This window comes from Dasypus novemcinctus, chromosome 13, assembly GCF_030445035.2.
Source record: "Dasypus novemcinctus isolate mDasNov1 chromosome 13, mDasNov1.1.hap2, whole genome shotgun sequence".
NCBI classification, from domain to species: Eukaryota; Metazoa; Chordata; class Mammalia; order Cingulata; family Dasypodidae; genus Dasypus; species Dasypus novemcinctus.
The window spans coordinates 109,460,937-109,486,197 of NC_080685.1; the positions used below are offsets into that span (position 1 = coordinate 109,460,937).

At 44.0% G+C, this 25,261-nt stretch overlaps 2 protein-coding genes across 4 annotated transcripts in view; both read right to left on the reverse strand.

Annotated features, from left to right (window-relative positions):
- Positions 1–7,746, reverse strand: part of HHIPL2 (HHIP like 2) — a 29,416-nt gene extending 21,670 nt beyond the window's left edge. For both annotated transcript variants that reach the window (XM_058275249.1, XM_058275250.1), the window contains exons 1-2: positions 7,372–7,746; positions 1–633 (exon numbers count right to left, since the gene is read on the reverse strand). The exon at positions 1–633 is cut by the window's left edge and continues 20 nt beyond it. In XM_058275249.1, coding sequence (XP_058131232.1) covers positions 1–633; positions 7,372–7,665 — 927 coding nt within the window. In that variant the 5' untranslated portion in view covers positions 7,666–7,746. The remainder of the gene's footprint in view (positions 634–7,371) is intronic.
- Positions 7,747–10,776: 3,030 nt separating this feature from the next.
- TAF1A (TATA-box binding protein associated factor, RNA polymerase I subunit A) overlaps positions 10,777–25,261 on the reverse strand; it is a 49,175-nt gene continuing 34,690 nt past the window's right edge. For both annotated transcript variants that reach the window (XM_012521976.4, XM_023586352.3), the window contains 4 exons: positions 18,152–18,218; positions 17,320–17,443; positions 16,260–16,414; positions 10,777–13,910 (listed from right to left, as the gene is read on the reverse strand). In XM_012521976.4, coding sequence (XP_012377430.2) covers positions 13,798–13,910; positions 16,260–16,414; positions 17,320–17,443; positions 18,152–18,218 — 459 coding nt within the window. In that variant the 3' untranslated portion in view covers positions 10,777–13,797. The remainder of the gene's footprint in view (positions 13,911–16,259; positions 16,415–17,319; positions 17,444–18,151; positions 18,219–25,261) is intronic.

Here is a 25,261-nt window from a genome sequence, read left to right on the forward strand (position 1 = left end):
TTTGTTGGGATCAGCCCGAGAAACCTTCATCTCACTAATCCGGATCTTTTCCACCTTCTTCTTGCCCAGACATGAATAATAAATATAGAACTTGCGGTTGCGGTGAAACTTAGGATGAAAAGCCAATCCCAAGAAGCCTCTCTCATCTCCGATCCTTGGAGTGGTCAACACAGTGCTCTTGAGGTCCAGGAAGGGTTGTTCCAGGCGACTCCCGTCGGGCAAGTAGACCCACACAAGTCCTACCTGCTCAGCAACGAAGAAGCGATGGGTGCCGTCGCCGGCGTGCACCATGGAGACTGGGCTCCGCAGCCCGTTGGCCGCCTCCGCCAGGCAGAGCTGCAGGCAGCCCTGGCGGTCTTCAGCCACCACGCCCAGGAGGTGGTTGAGATGGTCACTCCTCAGGACGTTGGGGAAGCAGTAGTCCTTGTCAGGAAGGTTGAGGAGGTGGCAGAAGCGGGCCCCATCCCTTCCATGGGTCTCCTGGAGGCGACGGTCATCGGTCAGCAGGGAGATGGCAGAGGGGCAGTTGGAATGGAATGCAGAGCAGTAGTCAGAGCAGAGGCCGGGAAGGTTGCGGAGGGCCGCCCGCGGGTTCTCAGCATCGTAGAGGTGGGCTGCGTACGGTGAGCACTCCTGGGGGCGGGGTGGAGCAGAGGAGAGATTGTGGGGGAAGATGGCAGAGCGGGAAGTTCCAGGAATCAATCCCGCCACCAAAACAACTACTGAACTGGCAGGGACCGTCTGAACCAACTACTTTGAAACTCTGGAGTTCAGTGGAACACTGTGCAGCATCCCGGGAGGAGGCTGGTTCATTGCAAGAGAAACCAGTGAGTTTCAACCTCACAGCAGCAGCCACCATCCCCTGTCCCCCGGCCTCTTGGCAAGCAGCAGTGAGGGCTGGAGACTGGGCGCCGACCAGCTTGCTGGTGACGGGGTGGCCATAAAGACCTACGCCTCCAGACTTGGGGTTGTGTGATCTGATCACAGAAGTCTACCTTTGATCAGCTCCTTCTGATCGGTGGGGGCCAGCTCTGAGGGTGGCCGTGATTCCAAATTGCCTTGGGCAAAGCAGCAGAGGAATCTTAAAGACAGTAACAGGGAAGTGGATGTAGCTCAGGGGTTGAGCACCTGCTTCCTGTGTCAAGGTCCCGGGTTCAATCCCCAGTACCTCCAAAAAAAAGAAAAGTAACTTTCCTCAAAATGATAGAAAACGGTTAAAGGGCTCCATTAACCGGTCAAGTGCTGAATCAGAAAAGCACAGCTTCGAAAGCCATGGAAGGGAAGCAGATGTGGCTCCAGCGACTGGGCTCCCATCTACCACATGGGAGGCAAGCCGGCCCGTGCCAGAGAGCTGACGGCCCGGGTCCCAGACAGCTGGCGCAGCAAGATGATGCCACAAAGGGAGATACAGCAGGCCAGGGAGATGAGATGGCTCTAGAGATTGAGTGCCTCTCTCCCACACCAGAGGTCCCGGGATCAGTTCCCAGTACCTCCTGAAAAGAAAGACAAGAAGACAAGACAAGCAGACACGGAAAGAACACGCAGCAAGCAGACACAGAGTAGACAGTGAGCATGAACAACAACAAGATGGGTAGGGGTGGATAAAAAAGGCCGTAGAAGCAGGTCCGGGTGCCCTTGCTGGCTTGTGCCCCCACTGTGGGGCCCTGTCCCTGTCCCAGAGGGAGCAGCGTGGCCCCATTGTGCATGCTGGGGGGCGTGTGTGTCAGTGCCGGTCTGTCGAGTGAAGGCTGAGAGACTGAGCCTGGGAACTTGCCCTCCCAGAGAGTGTCCTGAGGGCAGAGAAGCTGCTCTGCTCGCAGCTGGGACGGTGGGAAAATTAAATTGAAACGACCTGGGGCAATGCACTAGTCACTCTAGAGCGGGGCTCTTCACCTTGCTGTTCCACGGACCCCTCTGCCAGTTGGGTGAAGACCATGGGCCCCGTCCTAAGTCCACACTCTACGGAGTGTTATTAATAAAGGTGTCACACCCACACCAACACGTCCCCTCAAGAATAAGGTTTAGGTCCGCGGTTCAAACCCCGGGCCTCCTTGACCCGTGTGGAGCTGGCCATGCGCAGTGCTGATGCGCGCAAGGAGTGCCCTGCCACGCAAGGGTGTCCCCCGCGTGGGGGAGCCCCACGCGCAAGGAGTGCGCCCGTGAGGAAAGCCGCCCAGCGCAAAAGAAATAAATAAATAAATAAATCTTTAAAAAAACAAAAAAAAGAATAAGGTTTTTTTAAAATTTTCAATGTAAGTTCACATACCCCTTGTTAAGAACCCCTGCTCCAGGTGGCGGACTTGGCCCAGTGGTTAGGGCATCCACCTACCACATGGGAGGTCTGCGGTTCAAACCCCGGGCCTCCCTGACCCGTGTGCAGCTGGCCCATGCACAGTGCTGATGCGCGCAAGGAGTGCCCTGCCACGCAGGGGTGTCCCCGCGTAGGGGAGCCCCACGCGCAAGGAGTGCACCCCGTAAGGAGAGCCACCCAGCGCCAAAGGAAGTGCAGCCTGCCCAGGAATTGGCGCCGCATACGCGGAGAGCTGACACAACAAGATGACGCAACAAAAAGAAACACAGGTTCCAGTGCCGCTGACAACAACAGAAGCGGACAAAGAACATGCAGCAAATAGACACAGAGAACAGACAGCCAGAGTGGGGGCGGGGAGAAGGGGAGAGAAATAAATAAATCTTTAAAAAAACATAAATTTACTGGACTGAGACTTAAAAAATATGATCCTCAATATGCTCAAGGAGATAAAGGAAAACATAGAGAAAGAACTAAAGGACATAAGGAAAACTATGAATGAACTATATGGCAATCTCTCCAGAGAAATACTGGACTTGAAGAATGCAATAACTGAAAGGGAAAATTCTCTAGACAGTTTCAACAGTAGATTGGAGGTGAAAGCAGGGACTCAAACAGGTATTTGCTCACTGGTATTCATAGTGCCATTATTCACAATTGCCAAAAGATGGAAGCAACCCAATGTCCATCCAATGATGAATGGATAAATAAAATGTGGTATATACATACGATGGAATATTATTCAGCCATAAAAAGGAATGAAGTTCTGATATATGTGACAACATGGATGAACCTTGAAGATAACACACTGAGTGAACTAAACCAGAGACAAAAGGACAAATATTGTTTGATCTCACTTATATGAAATAATTAGAATAAGCAAATTCACAGAGCCAGAAATTAGAATATAGGTAACCAGGGACTGGGATGGGAGTAGGTAATGGGGAATTACCTTAAATTGTACAGAGTTTCTACTTGGGATGATAGAAAAATTGTAGTAATAGATGGCAGTGATGGCAGCACAACATTGTGAACATAATTAAAAACATGAATTATATATTTGACTGTGGTTAAAAGAGGAAATTCTAGATTGCATATATGTTATTAGAACAAAATTTTTAAAAAAAACACATTGGACCATACAACGCAGTGAACCCAATTATAAATCATGGACTATAACAGCACAATTATAAAAATGTTCTTTCATGAATTGTAACAAACATACCACATTAATGCAAGGTGTTAATAATAAGGTGGTATATGGGAACTCTATTTTATATATGATTTTCTATAAATTTATAACTTCTCTAATTAAAAAAAAGTTCACACATAAAAACGGAGGATCCATGTATCTCAGGAGTTAGACTGGCCATAGAAGGGGTTGTCTGAATTTTTGAGAAAGCAGAAAAGAAAAATGGTCCAGGAAAGAATCAGTATTCTCGAGTTTCTAGTATTAATTTCTGGTAAATCACTTCTTTTCTTTGAGACCCAAATTTTCTATCCAGTTAATGAGTAGAGGGAGGGAAAAAAACTTCTCATATTCTATATACTATCTCCAGCATTTTAGCACAAAGTTTTATTCACTCCAGTTTGTTGGACTTACCCAGGTCAGCTAACAGGGAGGTGAAGATGGTCTACCACCACACCAGGGACCAAGAAGAGTCTACGGCTGCAAGCAGGAGAATGGCATCCATCAACCATGTGGGATCTAAGCCCCTTCTCGATATAGAGGTGGAGTGGACATCACCATCCCAGAGTCCACAGGATGGGGGAATAAAATATGTATTAGAGTGGACTTACTGATATTCTACTATAAAACTATTGTGACTGGTAATAGAAGAAATTGTAGCATTGATCTGGAGAAAGTGGCCACGGTAGTTGCTGAGGGCAGGGAGAGAAAAGAAGAGATGTGACATGGGGGCATTTTCAGGACTTGGAGTTGTCCTAAATGATATTGCAGGGACAGGTGCTGGACATTATATATCCTGCCATAACCCACTGAATGCACTGGGGGAGAGTGTAAACTACAAGGTAAACCATAATCCATGCAGTTCAGCAGTGCTCCAAAATGTATTCACCAAATGAAATGAATGTGCCACAGTGATGAAAGAGGTGGTTGATGTGGGAGGAGTAGGGGGGTGGGGTGTAGGGGTATGAAGGAACCTCTTATATTTTTTAATGTAACATTTTTTGTGATCTATATATCTTTTTTAAAAAGACAATTTACCAAAAATATTTTTTAAAAGTTTTATTGAATAATGAATATTTTTAAAGGACATATTAAATTTCTCAATCTTTTCCTATAATATAAATATTGTACCTGTAAGATTTTCTTTCCTTATGCAAATCTGAATCTATTTAGTAAAAATTTCACATTTGTTTAACCTGGGTTTTGGACACACATGTTTAGTTAATTTCTTGTACTTTTCCATATGTTTGAAAAATTTTACAATTAAAAATAAAAGAGTTATAATGGCCGTGGGAGGTGTTACTCCAGAGATTAGACTATTTCATTGCTTACTATGTGTAAGGTACCATGCTGGGAGTTATACAAATGTGAACTGTGGCCACGGGCAATCCAAGGACTCCGTACAGACAAGGATGCATGAGGACTGAGCACCTGCTACCCAGACTCTCAAAACTATAAATCTTTCCAGGAGGAAAATAGAACATTGTGGACAACCACAACAGAGATGAAAGACAGAGGCCCCTGGGATGAGGCAGGTAAGGGAACAGGTTTAAATGGTCTAGTTAGGGACGGGGTCAAGAGGCCCTAGACATGAGCAGGGGAGCGGCTCCCCCGGTCCGCCTGGGCTCAGGACTGTCCACGTGCCTCAGTTCCCTGCCACTAACGAAGGGCCCAACAGCATTTCCCGACATGTCTGGGTTCTCTGTTCTCTCTGCCCTGACAGTAGGTGCCAGGGGGAGGAAAAGAAAGCAGCCCCGGCCAGGGCGTTCAGTCTTTCTCCTCCAACTGTCTGTTTCAGTCGGGGTAACTGTCAGAGCTGCCAACGGGAAGCAAAACACTGCCCTGAGTCCCACGTCCCTCTGTCCACCCTTGGGGAGTGGGAAGAAGATAGAGGGAGGCCAAAACAAGGATGAAAAAGCAGGGACCCGGAGAGGGCTGTGGGATGATCTCCACCACCACGGCACACTCACAGGCAGCAATTCAGAGCTTGCAAAGTTGCCTCGACTCAACCAGCTCAGTGGCTATCAAAGAAAACCGAGGCCGCAGGAAGAGTCAGGCACGTCACGATTACGTGCCAGGTGCTGCCCTCTGCACTGGGACCACGGCAGGGACCGGGATGCCCAGCGCCTGTTTCACTTGCCCAAGGCCACAAGTCCATTAAGTGAAAGAGCCGGTCCTGAGCCAGTGCTGTCATCACCCTATGTTAGTAGGTTGTGCCCAAAGCAGGTCAAGCCTTGGGGGGCGGATGTAGTTCAGTGGCTGAGCGCCTGCTTCCCATGTCCAAGGTCCCGGCTTTGATCCCTGGCACCTCCTAAAAAACAGACAACTGAGAAAACCAACTCTCATTGGGGAGTAGATGTAGCTCAGTGGTTGAGCGCCTGCTTCCCACATACAGGGTTCAATCCCCAGTACCCCCTAAAAATAAATTTTTTTTGCAGTACAAGGCTTAGTTAGGGTCTGAGCATCTAGGTTCATGCGCAGTGCCTGCTTGAGCCTGACAATTAGTAATGAGGTGATAACTGCCTCAGAGAATCACTGAGCCACGCCACAAGGGTGGGGGGGGCGGGGGAGGGGAAATTGCCTGTAAATTTGAATAAATTAGACAAGTGTGGGGTCGTTTTTGCTGATATCATTCTTACTCCTCAAATCCATGAAACGGGAGCGCTGGCGCCTCTGGCTTCCTGAAACCTCCCCTCCCATGGGGGGCGGTGGGGGCAGGGAGGAGGCCTATTTACCAAGGGGCTGCCTCCGAAATGAACACGCAGTACCCCTCGCACAACCCAGCCCTGCCAAACGCTGTCCCGGAGCCAGAGCCTGGGGTGTGGGGTGAGGGGTGCCGGGCAGAGCTGCCCAGGGGGCTGCCGCTCCAGGCTCTGTGCAACCCACCCCGGGGGCCGGAGGGAACCCCCGTGGGTGCTCCAGAGCAGGCGCGGTGCGCGTGGCCCGGCGAGGAGATCCCAGGGACCGGCCGGCGGTAGCTGACTGCCCGGGAGGGCGTGAGAGCCAAGGCTGCCTGACGCCCTGTCTCACCACCAAGCCCCCCATCAGTAAAGCCCTCCGCTCTCCCCTGGCCTCCCCTGGCCTCCCCTGGCCTCCCCTGGCCCCTTAGGCGCCCGCTGCCCGCAGGGCCGGTGAGCGCAGCCTGCCTCTGTCCCGCGGGCAGGCCTCGCTCAGGGGCTGCCACCCAGGGGCTAGTGCTCTCGCGCTGCAGCTCCGGAAGCCCGCGCGGGCAGCACCCCGCGTGGGCTCCCCACGGCCCTGCTGCCAGCACCCTTTCACCAGAGCTCCCCTCCGCACATGCCCTGCGGCCCGCTCCGCTCCCTCCACAAATCCCTAAGCGCTGCCGCGTGGACGGTGCCCCCTCCTCGAGCACCGCAGAGAGCATGCAGGCACGGGCTGCTGCGGGAGCTCCGAGCAGAGCGCCCGTGTCCCTCCAGGGGCCCGAGCAGACCCCAGCGCCAGCAGGGCCCGGGGCGAGCTCTGCGCGGCCGTGGAAGTCCGGGCGGCGGCATAGCCCGCGCAAGCCCGCGCTCTCAGGTGAGGCGACGGGCAGGTGGGTGTCCCAGACGGCCCCGCCCCCACCCGCGCCTCTCAGGTGAGGTAGCAGGCAGGTGGGTGCCCCAGGAGCCCCCTCTCCAGGCCCACGCTCTCAGGTGGGGCGGTGGGCAGGTGGGTGCCCCAAGTGTCCGCCCCCCAGGCCCGCAGCTCTCAGGTGAGGTGGCGGGCAGGTGGGTGCCCCAATCGCCCCCCCCCACGCCCACGCTCTCAGGTGAGGCGGTGGGCAGGTGGGTGCCCCAGGCGCCCCCCCACCAGGCCTGCACCGTCCAGCTCAGCAGCCAGACCCGCGGGGGGCCCCCCTCTGAGTCAGGCCTACCTGGCAGAGGATGTCTTTAATGTAACCCCCACACAGCTCGTGGCCCCTCAGGTCAAAGTAGCCCATGATGTCCCAGTACTGGGCAGCGATGCGGTGGTCCTTGCTCTGGTCACAGCATCCAAAGGTCTCATAGTCGGAGCAAAACTCAAGGTGCCTCGGGGGCTGGAAGGGGGGCCTGTAATCCAGGCACTGGGGGTGCCCCTGCAGCAGGCCCAGGGGGCCCAGCAAAAACGTGAGGCCGAGGGAGAAGAAGCCGGCAGAGCAGGGGAGCCAGGGAGCGGCCGCGCTCGGCATTCTGGCCCTGGGAACACTTGGGCTGCTGTCTGCTCAGGTTGGCTGCCCTGCCCTGGCCGCCCTCGCTTCCTCCTCCCCCCACTCCCGTGTTTTCCTTTCCTTCTGTTCCCTCCTCGCAGCAAATTCCCTGCGGCGGTTTCTGAGCAGAGTCCGTTCTGGGAAAGGAGTAGGAAGTGTCTTGACTAATCACATCTAAAATGAAGCTGTTCCTAGTCCCTGCCCCTATTGCTGAGTTACTAGGGTGGGCAGCTGTTTAGGAAAAGGTGCAATGGAAATCCCTGCCGCGTGTGGGGAAGGCGTGGAAATTCACAGTCTACTGCCTGCTCCCCGGCAGAGCAGCCCACAGTCAGGGGAAAGCCCCACGTTACCCAGAACCAGACACGTCGGGCTTCAAAAGGCAGGAGCCCAGTGTCCCTAGGTGAGGGGTGCCCTGGGCGTAGACCTGGGGAGACCCGGCGGGGAGGCAGGATGCTCCTGGGAGCAGATTTTGAACGTCTCACAGCTAAAAAGCTCTGTATTTGGAGTGGTATGGAGAGGGCAACTTCATGAATCTTTTTTTTAACAATTTATTTTATTTATCTCCTCTTCCCCGACCCCACCCCAGTTGTCTGTTCTCTGTGTTTATTTTCTGCGTCTTCTTTGTCCGCTTCTGTTGTTGTCAGCTGCACAGGAATCTGTGTCTCTTTGTTGTGTCATCTTGCTGCGTCAGCTCTCCGTGTGGGCGGCGCCATTCCTGGGCAGGCTGCACCTTCTTTCGCACTGGGCGGCTCTCCTTACAGGGCGCACTCCTTGCGCGTGGGGCTCCCCTACGCGGGGGACACCCCTGCATGGCACAGGTCTCCTTGCGTGCATCAGCACTGCGCATGGACCAGCTGCACACGGGTCAAGGAGGCCCAGGGTTTGAACCACAGACCTCCCATGTGGTAGATGGACGCCCTAACCACTGGGCCACGTCCACTGCCCCTTCATAAATCTTATATCCACAGTAAGGAGCAAGTAGAGGGAAAGAGATAGCAAAGGGGAGCGGATGTGGCTCAAGTGATTGAGCACCTGTTTCTCATGTGGGAAGTCTCGGGTTGGGTCCCTGGTGCCTCCTAAAAATGAAAACAAACAAGCAAACAAAAAAAACCAAGTCAGGGGGAAGCGGATGTGCCTCAAGCAATTGGGCTCCTGTCTACCATGTAGGAGGTCCAGGGGTAGATGCCCAGGGCCTCCTGGTGAAAGCAAGATGGCCCACACAGAGGGCTGGCCCAAGTGAAGAGCTGGCCCACATGGATTGCTGACCCATGTGGAGAGCTGGTGTAGCAAGATGACACAACAAAAAAACACAGAAGAGAGACAATAAGACACGCAGCAGACCAGGGAGCTGAGGTTGCACAGGAGATTGAGCACCTCTCTCCCACCAGAAGGTCTCAGGATCAGTTCCTGGTGCCACCTAAAGACAAGCAGTCACAGAACACAGAGCAAATGGACACAGCAGACAGCAAGCACAAAACAATGAGAGAGGCAGGGAATAAATAAATCTCTGAAAAAAACAAAACCAAAAAAGCCAGGGAGCTGATGTGGTTCAGTGGTTGAGCGTCAGCTTCCCACATATGACACCTGGGTTTCAATCCCCAGCCCCGAAAAATAGGCGTGTGGCCCCCCCCCAAAAAAAATAAAACAGATGTCTTTATCAGTTTCCTGGAGCTGTTATAACAAAGGACCACAAACCAGGTGGCTTCCCTCCTTCCTTTCTGAAGTCCTGAAGGCTCTACGTCCAAAGCCAAGGTGTCCGCAGGAACACGCTCTCTGAATCCTTCTGTCTTTAGTTTGTTGTGTGCCGGCAATCCTTAGGGTTCCTTCGCTTGCAGCCGCCTCCCTCATCACATGGCATTCCCCCTTTCTGTGTCTCCGGGTCCCTCTCCCAAGACACTATTTCAAAGAAGGTCACAGTCACAGAATCAGGGGTTGGGACTTGAGCATGCCTTTTGGGGGGACAGTCTGATTATGAAGCACAGGACACAAAGTTTATTTTGCCAAATCTGTATACCCTCTTTCAGGTATACATTAGTGTGTGTGTGTATGTATTCCTACATCAGTACTTAAAAATATGTTTTGCTTTGTACATTTTCTAACAGGCCCCCAATAAACATTTCCTGAATGAGTGCCTGAGGGACACGGAATCCCAAAATCACACAGCCCCAAAATCAAGTGGAGGCACGCACAGGCGCACAGGCCTGCAGGAAGGCTTGGTATCTGAGTTCATGTTCCACTCCACCTGGAGGTGTCCATATTGGCAGAAGCTGCCCTTTGAAAGGCAGATGAAATTGTTGTTTCTTCTTGTTCCAGATGCGCATCTGCAGAGGGCTCCCCCAGCAGGTGCCCCTACTTGCCTTTGCCGCTGCATCAAGAACAAAGAGCCACAACCTCTGGATTAGGAAAGCCCTAAACTGCATTTAAAATACAAACAAAACAATTCTTAAGGGAAAAAGCAGGGGGAGGGGTAGTATAAATGTTTGGTTTTTTTTTTTTTACTACTCCCTGCTTTCCTATTTGTACTATTCAAGAGTGTGGCTTTTTAAAACATACGGCAGCCACGATTCATTGGTGACGACTCTTTCCACTAGGCTCTTTGTGCAAACATCACATAACTCACTGCCTTGGGCTGGAGAAGTAACACTTGGACTATCTCCAACCACTGAACTCACAGCTCCCACTGCCTTCTCAGAAATGGGAGGAGACCATCTGACCCTGTGAAGGGAGAACGAATGCATTTCCCATTCCATCTAGGACCTGTGAGTATTTTTTGATCATTTCATTGACATTTTGGTTATGAAAAAACTAGGTCCAAGAAAACTAGCTCCTGCTTGGAAAATGATTCTAAATGACTCTATCTAAAGAATTATAGCACATTTAAAAAAAACAAAACAAAAAAAAACCGTGGACATAATAGAACACAAATCTTCCTGTCTACCCAGGTCATGTTCAAATCAGATCTTACGGTTTTTGGCGAAGAGTCACTGCAAAGATTAGCAAAAGATCAGTTAGCAGGATCTCTTCAGACATGGTGACAAACAGCATGAGTTTCTGATTATTAAAATATGAAACAATTCAGATGGGACTATATAATGATTTTAAATTCTTTACATTTTATTGAATCTTTTGACAGTTCATACATGTTGCAAACAGGCACATCTCTATTAGTAGAATGTATTTAATTTCCTGTAAGGTGCTATGTGATAAACAAAGGGTCTTACTTTTTATAGAGCCAAACCAGCTTGCAGCTCCTCTAACCATCACAAAATATACGAGGCAACTCTTTTCAGCTAGTGGACAACACGCGACATGAGCTAGATCACTGGGGAAGGGAACTGGGAAGTAAGTCCCACAACGGTCCTGCTTCTCTGCCTGGGGACAGTTTCCCGAGAGCAGTTCATGAAGCTCAAGTCCAAGCTGAGCAAGGCAGTCGCCCTGAGCTGAAGAGGCAGAGATCAGAGTTCAGGGCGGCGCAGGCAGCAGGAATCTTCAAGGCTATTGCACCAGGGGGGAACTGTGCGGAAAGAGCATCCCAAAGTGTGCGTGAGGGTTGTCTTCAAGTCCATTGCTGATATCTGGGTGGACATAAATTGAGAGGTGGGTATATTTAGCAGTGGGAAGCAATGCATTTATTATACTATTTTGATATGTCAGAGGTTTTCAAAAGAAAACCAGTAGACTTTAAATTCTCTTTATTTAGTTCCTCTTATTAAAAGTGTCAGTGTAGTCATGATGTACAGCTGCTTAATATTTATTAAGCATTATGAGCTAGGCATTAATTATATATTTTTTATTCTTCACAGCAATCCAACAAGATAAACCCTATTGTCTCCATTCTACACAGTCAGAAACTGAGACTAAGAGAGTCTAAGAACTTGCCCAAGAAGTCACAGAACTATGCAGTGATGGACCCAGGACTCACACCCAAACAGCCGCACAAGGTCCCGCTCCAGGCATTAACTTGCCAAGATGTTACTTCCTGTGGGGGAGGCACACTCAGTCACGACTTCCATAACAGTCATGCAGTTCAGCTCATTAAACAAGGTATGCGCTAGAAATTCCACCAGGTGCTGGCGATATGGAGATGATTAAGCCTGGGTAACACACTAGTGAGGGAGACAGATGTGCAAAGATAATTAAACAATATGGTCATTAATTAAAAAAAAAAAAGGTTGTATGAGGACTAGGGAGGACATGGGGGGGGGCTACCAAGCGTGGGAGGGCAAGGGCAGGTTTGGGTGTAGATGATGGCCTCTGGGTTACAATCCCTCTCTCTGCTCCTTAACCCAGTGCTCTGCATGTACACTGACTGCACTGGAGGCATCACAGATAGTAGCTGAGAAAGTGTCTCGGAACCACACTGATTGGGTGAGGGTCCTAAGTGCCACCATTACCACACGTGACCTTGGACAGTTACTTAATCTTTGGAGGACTCCACTTTCCTTCTCTCTAAAATAGGGTTAATTCCTAGGATTGTAGTGGTGATATGATGAAATGAAAAGCCCATGGTACTTGATAAATTCTAGCGATTATTACTATTCACGAAACAGGCTTTAATTTCAATGGACCTAAAAAAATTTCATAGGCATTGAGTCTTACTGCTCCTATTGTACAATTAGATATGAACATTTAGGATATAAAAATTCTAAGGAACTAAGCTTTGTGTGGAAGCAAAACACACATCTACTCATTTGTCTTTTACTCTCACCTCCATTCTCATAGAGATAATGAGAATTCATGAATCCTATTTTACAGCTTTTGCCAAAATAGCTGGGGATAGCAGCACTGCTGGTCTTGGCCTATGCTTTGAGATTTTTGTCCACATCACCTAGGAATTTCATTCCTATCCTGATCTTAGACAATTTTATATAGCCCATCACCCACTCCCATAAGCAAGTTAGCCCGATTCGTGAGGTAATTTTAACTTAGTTTATTTTGGTTCTGCAGGGAACCTACTCGGTTTCAGATGAACATTATAAGGTTGGATACTTTGTTAACAGTCTCTTTCTTAAAAAGTATAAAAAAACATGAAATGTAAAATTAATGACAAAGCATAACTTGTCACCCATTTTTCTTGCAGATGGCTTAAAATTGGAAGGAGTGTAAGCCAGTGGGGAAAAATGTGTAGTCTGTCATCTAAATACTGGGCTTGAAAATTAGTGAGCCTTCATGGAACTTAATTACTAGTTCTCTGAACAATAAATGTCTAAGAGGCAAGACCTTTCTGAGGGAGCACGTAGCAGTTACCCAAGCATGTTGTAAGCCTTAGTTCATGTTCAGGGAAACCTGCTCTTGGCTTCCCAGCCAACCTTTCCCACTGTTTTACGTGTGACGCTGGGACCCACCCTACTTCACTGGCAGTTTCCTCCACTGTCCAGCTACCTAGTGCTGCATCCTCCTTTCCAAGAGAAAAAGGAGAGGGTCCATGTATGTGCTAAAGCATGTCTTGGATTGCCATAGCAGGAAACAAAAAGAATCTAGAGCCTTCAAAATTAGGCCAGTGCCAGATGAAAGTAGCTAGCCCCCTCTACCGATTCTGACCCAAATTAGTCCTCTACAGTAAAAGGTGACTCCCTATCAGAAAGTCACTTGGTTCCAAACTGCCATGTCTTAACACGAAAAGAGAAAGAGGAGTCCTTTTCTAAACCCTCTTCTTTCCAAAATTTCTCGAGAACTCATCACGAATACATTTCTTCACAATTTTAAACCTAACATGGATCAATTCGAGACTAAAAGAATATAGATTCATTTCACAGTACCAGAAGTTATATTTTATTACACAATAGTCAGGGGAAAATATCTACAAGAACAATAACTGCTGTGGAGCTATATTCTCTGATGAAACAAACAAATATAATTATTTACTAGAAGAGTTATTCCTTAATAATTTAACAGTATAAAAATATATATATTTACAAAAAATCAAAGGCAGTAGAGACTGTTTCTCTATCTGTAACTGATAATAAAAGAAAATATTAAAAAATAAGCAGCTTTTGTGTAGCCATATGAACCACCGTTCTGAAATGCCAAATAAATGAATATATTGAATAAATACCTACTGAGCTAAGGCACTATTTTTAAGGCACTATTAAAAAAAATAACTAAAATTCACTATCAGAGCACTGAATTTACAATATTATATTTTTTCACTGATTTCTTCATCTGCTTAATTTTCTTCTTTAAGCCTTGATGACCTTGTTTCGAAACATACCGAAAATATCTACAACCTAAAAAACAAAGCAAAACAGAGTTTTAATACTTATCAAATTCTTCAAATATATTTCTACTTGTAAAATTATTTTATGAAAATGATTGCTTTGTATTATCTATACAAATATATCCCAAGCATATTATAAGAGCTGTCACCAATGAAACATATTGCTTCCTACATACAAAGATGTTCCTGATCCATCATAATTAAAGCATATACTTTAGCTTGTTTTCTGCCCTGCTCACCAAGCCCCAGTTAGGATGATACACATATTATATGATATATACAATGACCTTTCTTAAAGAGCAAATTATCTTAGCTTCCCTCTTAATATTAGCTTGTAAATCAGTTAAAAAGGTATATACAAAAGATGAAAGTTTGCCATAGAAAATACTGGTGAGATAATTAGAACTCATGAAGCAAAGCTCGGAAGAGATAAATATTATCTGTTCAATCGAGTTGTCTAGAAAGCAGCTCTGAAAATGGTTAAAGTGCTACCTTTGCTGCCCAGTCTTATAATACTACGTAAGAGGACCATTTATCAGCTATTTCAAAGAAATGAAAAAAATCTCAGTAAGAAAAATATAAACTGGATTTTAAGAGTTTATTTTTAATTTGGAAATTTAATAAGGAGACTCACATATGAAAATTAATTTCATCATAGTCTCACCATATATATATATATATATATATATATATATATATCCACCCTGTCTGGAAAACTCCAGGATGTATACTGTACTTAGAGGAACCATTTTATTATCCCTGAAAATTGGGAACCAGAATTGCCAATATTTTATTAGCTGGGAAAAAAGGGCTTCTGTGGTTGTACTTCAATAACTTGTGCTGCAAAACTCACAGATCACAGAGATTTCTACTTCCACCTAGAATGTAGAAAGCTAGAAAAAAGTTCACTCACACTCTAACAATGAGAAAATGTCAAATGAACTACAAACTCTTCTCTCTTCTTCAGCCTATCAGAGAGCTGGAGCCCCAGATCAACCAAGCAGCCGAAGGTCAAGGAAGGAAAGGCCTTCCAGAGAAAAGGGAGACCAGTAAGCGAGGGAGGACAGGGCCGCCACTATACAAGCAGCGTATCTGGAAGCTCGGCGCAACAGCACACCTCAGCTAGAAGAACCTGAATTCTGTGGCGTAGTGGCAAGAATCAAAAGAAGAACACAGCTCAGCACAAGAGACTGGCTTAACCCCCACACTAACACCTCGACAAAAGAGAAGTGTACCCACTCTCAGCATAATGATGCCTGATACTCCTATGGTACTTTACAACTTATAAAGCACTTTGACATGACGTCCACTTGATGTTTACAACAATCCTGTAAGTAAATCCACACAGGCATTACAATGGACATTTCACAGAGAAGGTTCACGAAGATTAATTACTTGGATCTAAAGTTACATGGAAACTAAGTGACAGAAATGGAAAATGAGCCCCGGTCTACAAATTTGGCTCAAACATACTGCATTAAGTAGTAGAAAAATCACATTCCTAATTGCATTTCTGTTCCTTTTCATCAGTGTATTTAGAAATAAAATTATTACACTCTTCTTTATTCATCTCTTTTCTAACAAAAAAAAACATTTTATTAATCTTAGTAACAATCTGAAACATTCATTGAAAATACTAATTCCAGAATTATACAAATCATATCTAAAACTGAATTGAAGAAGAATCTTTTTCACACACCTTAGGTCTCCTAGCAACCAACTGCTTACTAGTGGTCATTGTGAGGTTTACTTTCTCCATTTTGGATGTATTTTGTGATAGTTTCATTTCAGCACTGACTAACTTTTCATATTTCAGTGGTACAAAGCAGGTAAGAGTTTAATCAGCCAAAATATTTTCGAAGAAAACATCAACTCTTCCTTTAAGAGGAGTTTCAATAAGTTAATAGGATGTAACCTTTTTAAGGGGAGAAAATACTATTTTCTTATAGGAACAAATAAGTAAATATACAACTAGGATAGAATAGTAAGTCCAATAAAGAATATTTTTTCTATTTCCAATAAAGTAAACGATCTCAGTAAACTTCCTATACATGTACACCAAACAGTCATTTGTTGTGGAAACAGTCTGTCTCCTATACCTTTATGCCCCCTAAAAACACTCAAGTTAGAGCATGAAAACCAATGACAATCAACAAGAGGAAATCACCGCTTCTGATCACTGGGGATTCCTACAGGCTCACCACCTGGTCCTAACTCAAGACTGATTCTTTCATTCAGCTGTTATTTCTCAAGCACCTCCTATCTCTGGGTAAGATTTAATATGAATGATCAGGCATACTTGTAATTTCAAACTCATCCAAAAGTTACGTATAGATTAAAAGGAAACAAAAACATGTACCTTTTCCTAACAGTAGTCCAGCTACCAAAGCTTTCTCACAAGCCAAAGCTTCATATTCTTTCCAATCGCTTTTTGCCCAAAAATAGCTGAAGTGAAAGCTTGGCCACCAGTTTTTCCTGGAGTTCCACTCTTCTTGAACCCAGGCAAGATGATTTCTGAAAAAGAAAAATATCAAAGGGAAGATCCATGACAGGGACAGATCTATATTTAACAATCTGAACTTAAGTAGAGTCTGTGGAAAGGCAAGGAAAAGGTTTCCAAACACTTTAGTCTGAGTATTGGTCATGACATGACACAGCATGAAGCAAATCCTTTTCTGTAGGAAGCGGGTGTGGCTCAAGCAACTGGGCTCCCGTCTACCATACAGGAGGCCCAGGGTTCCATAAGCAGGGCATCCTGGTGAAGGCAAGCTGGCCCAGGTGGAGAGCTGGCGCACATGGAGTGCTGCCCCGCACAGGAGTGCTGGACGACACGGAGACCTGGCACAGCAAGATGATGCAACAAAAAGAGACACAGAGGAGAGACAATAAGAGATGCAGCACCAGGGAGCTGAGGTGGCACAAGAGAATGATTGCCTCTCTCCCACTCCAGAAGGTCCAGGATCAGTTCCCAGAGCTGCCTAATGAGAATACAACAGACATAGAAGAACACACGGTGAATAGACAGAGAGCAATGGAGGGAGGGGGGAAAAATAAATAAATCTTTAAATATATATATACATACATACTTTTACTTATTTTTTTTAAAATCCTTTTTTGTTGTTCTCTTTTATCTCCATGTCCCATTTTCCATTTAATTAAATAACCAGTGTAGTACAAAACAATGATTAAGAATATAGACTCTGAAGTCTTACTCCTGGATTCTCAGAACTTCTGTTTACCATCTGTGTGACCTGGGCAAGCTGCTTAACGTTTCAGACACGACTGGTGCCTGTCCCACAGCAATGCCACTAGGGTGAAACTGCTCCCATAATACAGGTCTCATGTGAAGGTCTTTGCTTAGGGTGTAGTACAGAGAAAATGTTCAATAAATGTTAGCTATTATTATTATTTTTACTTACCCCATTAAGGTCTGTCTCAGATATTTTCCCAAATATTTCCAAGCAGTTATATTCTTATTGCATCCAGCAAAATCTAAAACTGCAAATAATACTTCCAACCCCAATTTATGGTGTTCTTCTTTTTCTGCATTGATCATAATAGTTCAGGTTTATAAAAGACACTGAGGTACACAGAGCAAAAAATATATATATACATACAGGTGATAAAGCATTACCGATTCCTAAGCCTTCTGGTCTAGTGAACAGTGTAAAGCAATGCATTTGCTCACACTCCCCCATATGAGGAATTCAATAATTTAGGCCACGCAAAGAGGCCAGGATGGGGAGGTTAGGCCCAGCGTGGGTTATGCTCCTCTACTTACATACGACTGAGAACATTATTTAAAATATCTGCCCATTTGTGCTCTGTCTATAAGACTCTCTTGTATCAGGAGAGGCACCCAGCAGCCCAGTACCAATCAGGCTTATTAAGCTGATTTTCTTCTATGAAGAAATACGTCCTTCTCTGTACTGAACTAAAACCCAGTGGGAATGAACATGAGGTGAATTCTATCCGGTGACGCCATGTCTCCTTTGCTGTCTAACATTTTATAACACGGCCTGGCAAACCTTCCCTGCAAAGGGCCAGCTAGTAAATATTTCAGGCTTTGTGTGCCACACAGTCTGCCACACTACTCAAGTGCTCACATCAGAGTGCAAGAACAGCTCTAGACGATATGAAAACAACTTTATTTATAAAAGTAGGAGACAGCAGATTTGGCCCAAGGTCATAATTTATACTCCCAGCTCTTTAGCTTGTCTGCACAAAGAGAGAGAAAACAAACTTATTTACCTGATTTTCTAAGTAATCTATGAAATTCCAACATCAGTTTATGAGACGGTACAATCTGATACAAAATCTAGAAGGAAAAATGTCATTTTTACACACCCTAATAAAGGCATTTCTCAAATTTCAGCTTACTTTCAAAGAAAGCTCTTATTGCCTATTATGCCTCAATAAATAAACCAAGATTTTCAAAGACATTTTGCTTTCATACAATATCAATTTGGATATAGTGAAAGGAATTATAACCTCTGCTAATATCAAGATAATCAAAAGAATTAGGAGAAGTATATGGTGACTTTTTTTTTTTGAGGTACTGGGGACCAGGGATTGAACCAGGGACCTCACATGTGGGAAGCAGCGCTCAACCACTGAGCCACATTGGCTCCTCTGAGTTGGTTTTTTATGTTTTGCAAGTTGGTTGTTCTTGTTTTTTTAGGAGACACCAGAAACCAAACCCGGGACCTCCCATGTGGAAGGCAGGTGCTCAACTGCTTGAGCCACATCCGCTCCAATGATGACTTTTAATTTTCATCTCCACTTATTTTTCTACTGAGTACCACACTTAAAAACTCAAATCATTTATTTTCAGAAGTCAGGACCGAGGAGAAAAATAAAAAACATCACAGAAAATATTTAATATTTACAGATCAGAAGAGGCTAGAGAATATTTATGTAAAACAAGAAAACCAAGAGAAGACAAGGGTAACTATTTTGGAAGACTGTTTAGGAACACAGTACATTATGGCTATGTGAGTAAATATTTTTACACAATAAGAAGAAAGGGGGAAGCAGACTTGGCCCAGTGGTTAGGGCATCTGCCTACCACATGGGAGATCCGCAGTTCAAACCCCCGGCCTCTCTGACATGTGTGGAGCTGGCCCACGCACAGTGCTGATGTGCGCAAGGAGTGCTCTGCCACGCAGGGGTGTGTCCCCCGCATAGGGGAGCCCCATGCGCAAGGAGTGCACCCCATAAGGAGAGCCGCCCAGTGCGAAGGAAAGTGCAGCCTGCCCAGGAAAGGTGCCGCACACATGGAGAGCTGACACAACAAGATGACTCAACAAAAAGAAACACAGATTCCCGGTGCCGCTGATAAGGATAGAAGCGGTCACAGAAGAGCACACAGCAAATGGACACAGAGAGCGGCGGACAACTGGCGGGGGGGTGGGGTAGAGAAATAAAAAATAAATCTTTAAAAAGAAAAAAGGCAAAAGTTTTTTTTTTAAAAAAACAGAACTATTTTTTAAGGAAATACACAAATGCAGGATTTAAAGTAAATTTCTATTTCTCATTTCAACACATTTACTATTAGAAATGAATTGCTTGCTGGAGTACTTTGATCTTACAAGAACATAATTTCCCACAAAGAAACATGTAAATTTTGTTAATTTCTCCACTTAACGTTTCTAAAAGCTCAATCAATTATCAGTATGTCGATAGAAAACAGTAGTATTAACACTCATTTCCTATGAAAGTCACATTTGTCCCATGGTTTATGGAATTCTGTATAAGGCTCAATTCACTTCAATTTTTAAAAACTTTTTTACTGAAATATAACATCCTCTCTCTGTCCTCTCCCTTTAGCACTACAATTACAAATATGTCAGACTTTATCACCAAGTCCCTTATATAATCTTTTCTGCACACTACTTCCTTTTGTTCTCTGATACCTTAGCCTGATATTTTCTATAAAATTCATTAGTCCTCTCTTCTGCTATATCTAGTCTGCTATTTATCCCATCTACTGAGTTCTAAATTTCAAAAGTACAGTTTTCAAAAGTAAAAGCAAAATTCTCTAAATCCATGTTCTCTTAAACATAAATGAGTATATTAACACAGTTATTTTCTATAACTTTGTGGCAGTTTGATAGTGTTTATAAATTCCAAAAAGAGATATCAATTAGGTTTGTAAACTGGTCTTTCTCTGGGCGTGATACCTATGGACTGTGTTAAATTCAAAGGCCTTATGTTTACTTGATTCAATCAAGATTAGGGCTTTGATTCCACCAAGTCATTAGTATATGGGGGGGTGCAGGATTGAGTCCCTGCCCACTTGGGGGGCTAATATAAACAGACACTTAATCAAGAACACAGGAGATACACAGAACAGAGAGGAAGAGAGACAGCTCCACAGACACGGCAGAGGACACGAGGGAACACAGGTGGTACCATTCACCGGACAGCTTACAACTGACCCTGTGAAGAGAACAGAGCCCCTGAGCCCGGAAAGGAATGAGCCCTCCAGCCTACAGCTAAGATCCAAAGAAGCTGGACCCATGGGGCTTTACGAGGAAGAGGAAGGCTCAGCCCTCGCAGACGTCACCTGCCACCTTGCTCCAACACATGGCAGCAGACTTTGGATGAGAAAGGACCTCTTACGGTACCTTGAGTTGGACTCTTTACGGCCTGGTAACTGTAAGCTTTTACCTCAAATAAATACCCTTTATAAAAGCCAACAGAGTTCTGGTACTTTGCATCAGCACCCCTTGGTTCACTAATACAACCTGCTTTAAAAGTTCTTTCAAATACATTAGTGTTCACGGTGAACCCAATTGTAACCCTATTGTATAGCTACAATTTTATCTATATATAAATACAGATAAAAATATACTAGCAAGCTAAATCCAACAGCACATTAAAAGAACACTCTAATCAAGTTGGATTTATCACACGTATGCAAGGGTGGGTCAATGTAAGAAAATTAATTAATATATCACATTAATATAATAAAAGGGGAAAAAAAACATGATCATTTCTATTGATGCAGAAAAGGCATTTGACAAAATCCAGCACTCTTTCTTAGAACACCAGAAAGAGAAGGAAACTTCCTCAGTAAGATAAAGAGCATATACAAAAAAACCACAGCTAACATCATACCCAATGGTAAAAGACTGAAAGCTTTCCCTCTAAGATCAAAACAAGACAAGAATGCCACAGTCACCACTGTTATTCAACATTATCCGGGAAGTTCTAGTCAGAACAACTAGGCAAGAGAAAGAAATAAAACAGAATCAAATTGGAATGGAAGAAATAAAACGTTCCCTGTTTATAAGTGATCCTATATGCATAAAATTTTGAAAATTCCACAACCAAGCTACCAGAGCTAATAAGTGAATTTAGCAAAGTGGGAAAGTACAAGATTAACACCCAAAATTCAGTAGTGTTTCTATATACTAGTAATAAACAATCTGAAAAAGAAATGAAAAAAAATCCATTTATATTAGCAATTAAAAGAATCAAATATCTAGGAATAAATCCAACCACTGATTTAAAGGATCTGTACATAGAAAACTACAAAGCATGCTAAAAGAAATCAAAGACCTAAATAAATGGAAAGACATGCTGTGTTCAAGGATTCGAAAACTAAATATTGCTAAGATGACAACTCTACCCAAAGCGATGTACAGATTTAACACAATCCCAGTCAAAATTCTAACAGCCTTCTTTCCTAAATGGAAAAGTCAATCATCAAAGTTATGTGGAAGTGAAAGGGACTCTAAATAGTCAAATCTATCTTGAAAAAAAAGAACAAAGTTGGAGGACTCTCACTTCCTGATCTTGAAGCATATTACAAAGCCACAGTAAACAAAACAGTATGGTACTGGCACCAGGACAGACATATAAATGAATGAAATCAAACTGAGAATTCAGAAAGTAACTCTCATATTTAGGGCCAATTGATTTTTGACAAGAGGGCAAAGTCATTAAACTAGGAAAAATAGTCTCTTCAACAAATGGTGCTGGAGAAACAGGATATCCATATGTAAAAGAGTGAAAATGAACCCCTTCCTCATACCATACACAAAATTAATTCAAAATGGATCAACGATCTAAATACAAGAATCAGAATTATAAAACTTTTAGAAGAAAACATAGGGAAGCAGCTTCAGGATCTTGTATTAGGCAATGGCTTCTTAGATTTTATACCCAAACCACAAGCAACAAAAAATAAAATAGATAAATGGGATCTCATCAAAATTAAAAACTTTTGGGCACCAAAGGACTTTATCATGAAAGTAAAACAACTTACTGAATGGGAAAAAATATTTGAAAACCACATATCCGATAAGGATTTAATATCCAGAATATATAAAGAAATCTGCAACTCAACAACAAAAAGACAAACAGCCCAATTACCAAATGGGCAAGGGAAGCAGATGTGGCTCAAGCAGCTGGGCACCCACCTACCACATGGGAGGTCCTGGTTTCATTTTCCAGTGCCTCCTAAAGAAGATGAGCAAGACAACAATCTGGCATGAGCTGGCACAGCAAGGTGGAGCAACAAGATGATGCAACAAGATGATTCAACAAGGAAACACAATGAGCGACGTAACAAGCAAGGAGCAGAGGTGGCTCAAGCAATTGGGTGCCTCCCTCCCACATAGGAGGTCCCAGGTTCAGTTCCTGGTGCCTCCTAAAAAAAATAGAAGCTGAGCACACAATGAAAAGACACAGACAGTAGTCAGCAAGCACAAACAATGAAGGGAGGGGAGAAATAAATAAAATAAATCTTTTAAACAAAAGGGCAAAAGACTTGAATAGAAATTTCTCCAAAGAAGATACACAAATTGTTATGAACTATCACTTGCAGGAAACCAGCTTCACAAAAGAAGCCCATAAGAAGTACATCAAAGATTAATGACATCCATTAAAGGCAAACTTGAAGAACAGAGACCAAAAAGTAAAATTTTTTCACAGCGACTGCAGAACAAATCAAGCACATCCTTGCTAATTTTAACAACTACTAGCTCTTTATTGGTTAAAACATGAATCCAGATGATATGGTTGCTCTCCTAGACTACCATGAGGATGTTGTGATCCCATATATGATTTCAAGGATGGTTTAGAAATAGAGAAATGTTAACAAATTTGGAAATTGCTTTGGATCTATCACCTGTCATCATAACTGGCCACTGCTTTTCACCCACACCATACCAAGTAATTTAGACAGATGAACTGATGCCATCTCAAACTCATTATTTATTTTTATCTTGTTTTATCTGGTGTGAAGGCATTGTTTAAGAAAAAACATTTCGTGTAGGTTGTCTAAAAATAAAAAAGCATTAAACTCAAAAAAAGACTTTCAACACCAGGGACGACTGTGCTTTTGGGACTTTCATCCTCTGGGTCTTTAGCAGAGGCATTTCGACCAATGAGCACAGCATCAATGAGATCCTCTGTCCCACTGACCATCTTCCCCTCCACCTGCAGGCACAGCCCTCTGTGGCCTCCCAGACATTGTAAATGTTGGAGAACATGTCCTTTGCTGATGAGGTCCCAGGAGATGATCATGATGGCAGCTGGAGGGAGGCAGCAGCATGGCAGTCCATTGAAGATGATCAACAGAGCAGCCATTAGGGAAATGCAACTCAAAACCACAAGTAATTACCATTTCATACCCACCAATGGTGTATTAGTCAGGGTTCTCTAGGGAAACAGAATCTACAGAGGATATCTGTCAATAGTAAGAGTCCCACACAGTCATGGGGATGCACAAGTCCAGGTTCCACTGGCAGGCTGCAACCAGGAGCCCTGGTGAAAGTCCAAAGAAGATTCTTGGCAAGTTCTGGGAGATGCTGGCTGTCCAAAGACAAGCTAGGAAATTCTCTCAATACTGGAATCACTTCCCCTTTTAAGGAATTCAAGTGATTGGGTTAAGCGTCACTCATTGCTGATGGAAATCTCCCTGACTGATGTCATCATAACCAGCTATCTATGATTTACCACTGCGGTAAAGTCAATGGTGACTAAGGTCATAAATGCCCTTGTATTACAGTTAGACCAGTGCTGGCTTGACCAAACAACTGGGCACAATCACCTGGCTGAGTTGACACAAGAGCCTAACCATCACAAATGGCTATTAATAAAAAATGAAAAATTACAAATGTTGGAAAGGATGGAGAGAAATAGGAATAATTACTCAATGCTACTGAGAATATGGTATCGTGCAGTCACTGCAGAGAATACAGTTTGGCCATTCCTCATAAAATTAAAAATAGAATTACCACAGGGCCCAGCAATTTCACTCCTAGGTATAAACCCAAAAGAATTTAAAGTAGGACTCAACTATTATTTGCACACCATTGTTCATGGCAGCATTGTTCACAACTGCCAAAAGATGGAAGCAACCCTTGTGTCAATCATCTATGAATAGATAAACAAAATGTGGTATACAAATACAATGTAATATTATACAGCTATCAAGACAAATGTAGTTCTGATAGACATTACAACATGAACCTTGAAGACAACATATTGAAATAAGTCAGACACAGAAAGACCACAATTGTGTGATCTCGCTGATAAGAAATGATTAGAATAAGCAAATTCACAGAGTCAGAAACTAGAATTAGGTTACCAGGGGGTATGGGGTATGGAAAGGGAAGCTGATGCTTGAATTGTACAGAGTTTCTACTTAGGATGATAAAAAAGTTTTGGTAATGGATGGTGGTGATGACAGCACAACATTACGAATAGAATGAACAGCACTGAAAAAGCAGACTTCAAAGTGTTTAAAAGGGGAAATTTTAGGTTGTATGTCACTAGAATAAAAATGGAAAATAAAAAATCCATAGGACTATATAAACACAAACAATGAACTGTAATCATGTGGTACAGTTAACAATATAATTATAAAAATGTTCTTTCATCTACTGTAAAAAAGGTACCACACTAACACACGGTGTCAATACTAGGATGATATATGGGAACTCTATATTGTGCATGATTTTCTGTAAACCTATAACTTCTCTAATAAAGTCAATATTGAGTATTAAAAATGAAATACTAAAAACATTCAATTAACCCCAAAAGAAAGTAGGAAAGAAAAAAACAATAAATAGGACAAGTAGAAAACTAACAGCATAACAGTGACCCAGTGTAACTACTTTAAATATAAATGGGGCTTCCAGTATCTGGTAATTCCTGAGTAGGGTGGCTGGACTAAACCTTCAGATAAAAGTATTAAAATGTAACAAGCAAAAAACAACAACAAAAACTTTTTGAAGGCCCAAGAGAGTAAAAGAGAAGCTGGAGAAAAGTTAACCATGAAAAGAAGAAAAGATATCTGATTAGATTTGCTTCTTCTGGCTCTTTGCCTAAAATATCAGAGGACAG